This window comes from Nansenia antarctica (genome assembly GCF_963989245.1).
Source record: "Nansenia antarctica genome assembly, chromosome: 3".
NCBI classification, from domain to species: domain Eukaryota; kingdom Metazoa; phylum Chordata; class Actinopteri; order Argentiniformes; family Microstomatidae; genus Nansenia; species Nansenia antarctica.
In genome coordinates, this window is record NC_137688.1 from 38,662,417 (window position 1) to 38,667,145 (window position 4,729).

Below are 4,729 nucleotides of genomic sequence, written 5' to 3' on the forward strand. Positions count from 1 at the left end.
ATGGTCTAAACACATCTGTCTGGACTAAATCCTTCTACATTGTACACAGAGGGATTAAAATAGTCCCTGGTTATTTAGCCCTGGTAATGAAAGTCCCAGGAAGCAGATGGTGATTGTGCCTGTCACATCCAGACTGAACTCAGCTCAGTAGGAAGAACAAGTACTATTATGGGCTGGCTGAGACATCCTGCCATACTGTAGTCTGAGGTTCTGTCCTGCCACTGGGGGGTTTAGGGAGTAATGGTCGCTGATAATACCGTTGTAGTCATCGCATGTACAATCGCATGCATGCATACAGTGTACACACACACACACACACACACCACATACAGTATATATACACACACACACACACACACACACACACACACACACACACACACATACACATACACATATATACATAATATATATTATACACACACCACACATCCCTCATCATCCTTAGGATCTCTATCATCCTTTTAGTATTTGGGTGGTCAAGGCTCAGTTTCACAATCAGCACAAAGAAGTGCGTGTGTGTGTGTAATTCTGTCAGATCTTGATGATACTGCAGGCTGACTCAAGGAAATGGGAGTTTATAATAGTCCATTTCCTGGAGCTGGTGGGTTGCTTTGGGACATGTGATGTGAGGCCTCACAGGACTCAGACAATAGAAATGTCAGCAGTTTTTCTAAGAAAAAGAAACAAAGTTTCAATTACTGTAAGAATTAGAAACCGCCAAAACCTGAAACTGGGAAGACTTCTGCTAACCTGATGGAGGCTTGCGTGAGGATTACTGTACCTGCTCATATAACTAGGCCCAGCTGATACCAGCTGTTATGTGTATGAATGTGGTCCCAAAAGTAAACACAAAGGAAAGGATGGTAAACTCTGATCTATATACATGTTTTAACTGCATTACTTATGCAGTAAGTAAATACCTTCTGAAATTAACAGTCCATTCACACTCAAACTAACAAGTGCTGCACATGGAAACGCTCTACATTGTAAACATCAAGTGAACAGTTAATATCAACTTTGAATTTAGAACTACTAAAACTAAGAAATAAACTATGAAATAAAGTGAACAGTTAATATCAACTTTGAATTTAGAACTACTAAAACTGAGAAATAAACTATGAAATCAAGTGAACAGTTTTTTTATTTATTTCAACAACAACAAAAATCCAACTAAATATCGGAGGGGGGGGGGGGGGGGCGGTAATCCACTTATGTACAATAGCTTCATAAGTCACAAAAAAGATACAATACGTATGTAGGCACAGCAGTAACCGTTGCCAAATCCTATTACCCAATCGGAGTAGTCTTGAGTCCATCAGTATATATTTAGGTGTTTCCGAATGTGTGCGTGTGTGTGTTCATACATGTATTTGTCAACACTCAAGCCTCCTAAAACCATACGGAAAGAAATGAACAGTCCTTTCAACTTTCCTGTCCTGTGAAATGACCCTTTTCCCCTTCCTTAGCTTGAGGCGGGGCTGATGACATCAGTGCATTGAGGCTCACAGAAGTGTCCGAAGCGACCGTAGACGTCACGCGCCCGAACGGCAAAGTAATACGTGGATCCAGAGACAAACTGAGTCAACGTGCAGGTCATGGGCAGCGGGAGGGCCTTCGGCGCCCCGATCTTCTTCCAGCGCTGCTGGGCCGAGGACGGGCCGCTGGCCTCCTGGTGGTAGGCGAACAGGTGGTAGCTCTCCACGGCAGCACAGCTGCGGTCCGTCTCCGCCACGCACCAGGACAACACAATGCCGTTCTGGCTCTGCTCCCGGGCCAGCTTCAGCTGAGGCTGCTGGGGGGGCGAGGTCTGGGTGGCCTTCAGGGGCAGGCGTGTGGGGTTCGGGGGGGCGGTGGGTAAGGGGGGCAGGGCAGTGGAGGGGGCTCTAGTAGTGTTGGTAGTGTTTCCCAGGCGTGCTTTCGATGGGGATTCCAGAGGGGGGCGATGGTGGACCGTGAGTTGAGGACTGCTCACGGAACTTTGAGGAGATGCTCTTGCTGTAGTACCAGTAGGAGTGCTGACCAGTGGGGGAGGCCCAGGGGTACGTTGGGTAACCGAAGAGGACGCTGTTGTCACTTTGGCCTTACTTACACCAGTCACTTGCACGTCGTCATCATCCTCAGTGAGATCTATGAAGGAATTTTTGAGACGAGGCCCCTGGCCAGTAGTTTTGGTTGGGATAGACCCTGTAGCTTGATTATCTGTCTTGGACGTCATGGCGGTCCCAGAGGGAGTCCCTGGAGCGGCCGAGCCTGTAGCTGCCGGTCCTGAAGCCGAAGACAACGAGGACGACACCACCCCCGCCACGGGGGCGCACATCGCCGGCGCCCTCGCTGTAGTCACTGACACCCCCGCACTGGGCGTACTAATACCCCCCGCGCCCCCCTGGTACACCGCCCGGGCCCGGGTCAGGGAAAGGCGGGTGTTGGAGGCCTGAAGGGGGGCCGCCTTGAGGATGTAGGTGGTGCCGGGGGTGGTGGTCATGGCCTTGTTGAGGGAGTTGACCGAGCCGAAAGAAGAGACAGGGATGTTGACCAGGGTCCCAGGCTGGCCGTTGACGCCGGACAGGGGCAGCTGGATGGGGAGGGGCTGGCCCTGGCCCACCATGTTGCCGCCCGACGTGGTTTTCAGCAGCAGGGTGCCTGTCTGGCCCTGGGAGGAGACGGTGGCGAGCGAGGAGGACGTGTTGGAGGTGGTGGGGATCAGGTGGAGGAAGGGGGTCTGCGACACCATGGCAGTGGTGGCGGTGGGCAACTGCTTGGACTGAGCTGGAGAGACTGTAGTGTTGGTAGGACCCAGGGCTGTGGGCGTTTGCTTTACCTCCATAGTGGTCCTCACTAGCCGTTGTGTGGGAGTGGTGGTTGTCACAGGTGCAGCCTTGGCAACAGGGGATGTGAGCACCTGCTCCTGTTTTTCTTTGTTTTCAAAATGTTTTGCTAGTCTTGCAATCTTGGCCTGTAATGTGTCAAGGGTGCTCTGGTGTTTGGTGGCACTTTGGTGCATCTTCTCCACGCGTTCCTTCAGCTCCTGTAAATTCTGGTCGAAGACAGTCAGTTGCAGCACCCGCAACCGCTCCTCCACCAACTGCTGTACAACCTTTTCAAGTTTAAGGCGACTGTCCGCATTCGCAGTGATTTGAGGTTGGGGAGGGATTTTCATCTCCAGCTGTGCTTCTAACGCCACGCCGTCCACCCTCTGCCTCTTCCCCTCTCTCTCCACCTTCACGTTGCCCTCAGGTGTAGGACGCTTCAGTCCAGACACAGTGCCCTTCTCCTCCTTCACAACTGTGGCTGAAGAAGAGGTGGATGAGGGATGAGATGTGGTAGAATTAAAATCTGCGTGAACCTGCGCTTTCATGTCCTGATCAGCCTCGGGGGCAGAGGTTGGGGAGGGATTGGGGGCTGCCTTGGTAGCCTTAGGGGCGGCTGTGACGGTAACCTTTGGTGAGCAGGACTTCTCCTCAGGGGCCTTGTTCTCTGTACTGTCCTTGTCCGTTTCCATGGCCACAATGTCATCCTGCTTCGTCCCCTTCGTCCCCTTGTCCTTCCCGGACTCTTTGGCAGACGTGCCAGGTGAAACAGCGGACTGAGAGGACTGAGAATCCTTAGCAGAATCCACGGCTTTGTCCTCTGTTGTAGCGCTTGTCTCCTCTTTTTTCGCGCCAGTGGCTTCTTTCTCTTCTTTCTTCTTGTCCTCCGACAGTCGAGCCGATCGCCTTCTTGTGGTCACCTCTTTGTTCTGTCCTTTCCCAGTCTCATTTGAAGGGGACACCGGACACTCTTTCCTCCCCTCTTCTTCCATCTTTTTCTTCTTCTCCTCCGCCATGGCAACTTCCATTTTCACCTAGAGGTAGTGTTGTTTTCGATCATGGATTTGGCACCAAAAAGCTCCAACAACCGAAGCGTTGTATATGCAACGAGTCCGCTCCAGCTGAACGTGCTTCCCGCTCTATTTACGACAGATGACGTGCAGAGCGGTCGCGCTCTAACACCAGCACAGTGAACGTAAATACCGGTAAAAAAAAACCCGGAAGAACAAAAAACGGTAAAACGGGTGACACAGTCAGGATATGTACACATGGACGCGAGACAACACCAAAACAAAACCGGTGTCAATCACATGCGGTTCCCAGCTCCTCCTCTTCCTCCCGGTGGGGGTTGGGCTGGATGAGAGGGAGCGGTGACGCCTCCTACCAGCTGTCGCTCTCGACAAAACAACGTATCGTATTGTACCGTAACACAGTACACTTTCAGTTTATTAAGAATCTACAATGCGTATTGATTCAGTAAGGTCGGTTTTCGGAACTATGATAGATCTTTGTGCATGAGGTCAGTTGAAACCGAAGCTGTGGACCATATTCGTTATGTTCATAACGGTATGTATTAGAAACTGTTTGGCATTCATGACCAGATCAGACACATCGTAGGTTGTACGACGTAACTATGGAGATCGGGAAGCATCAAGTGTGTGATATCCTGGTTAGACTACCTGTAGTACCACCCCACGCCAGTAGGGGAACCCCAGAGGTGTTGGGCTTGAGTTACCTGTTGAATAGCTGGGGTCCCAGAGTAAGCTAGCAAGTGACCAGAGTACCACGTTGTTACTTACCGTTCCACAATAAATGGTTAACTTGAATCCTGGATGGCATTCCCATTATTCATAAGTTAGGTTACCACAAAGTGAACAGTTAATATCAACTTTGAATTTAGAACAATTAAAACTAAAGGC

General features: G+C 50.5%; 1 protein-coding gene across 1 annotated transcript; it reads right to left on the reverse strand.

Annotated features, from left to right (window-relative positions):
• Window positions 1-1,465: 1,465 nt before the first annotated feature.
• LOC308154065 (activating transcription factor 7-interacting protein 1-like) lies at window positions 1,466-3,838 on the reverse strand (the record flags this gene model as incomplete). Its single annotated transcript, XM_080527245.1, has 1 exon — window positions 1,466-3,838. One exon carries the CDS (start codon window positions 3,836-3,838, stop codon window positions 1,466-1,468), a length of 2,373 nt encoding a protein of 790 aa, XP_080383371.1.
• Between the last annotated feature and the right edge of the window lie 891 nt (window positions 3,839-4,729).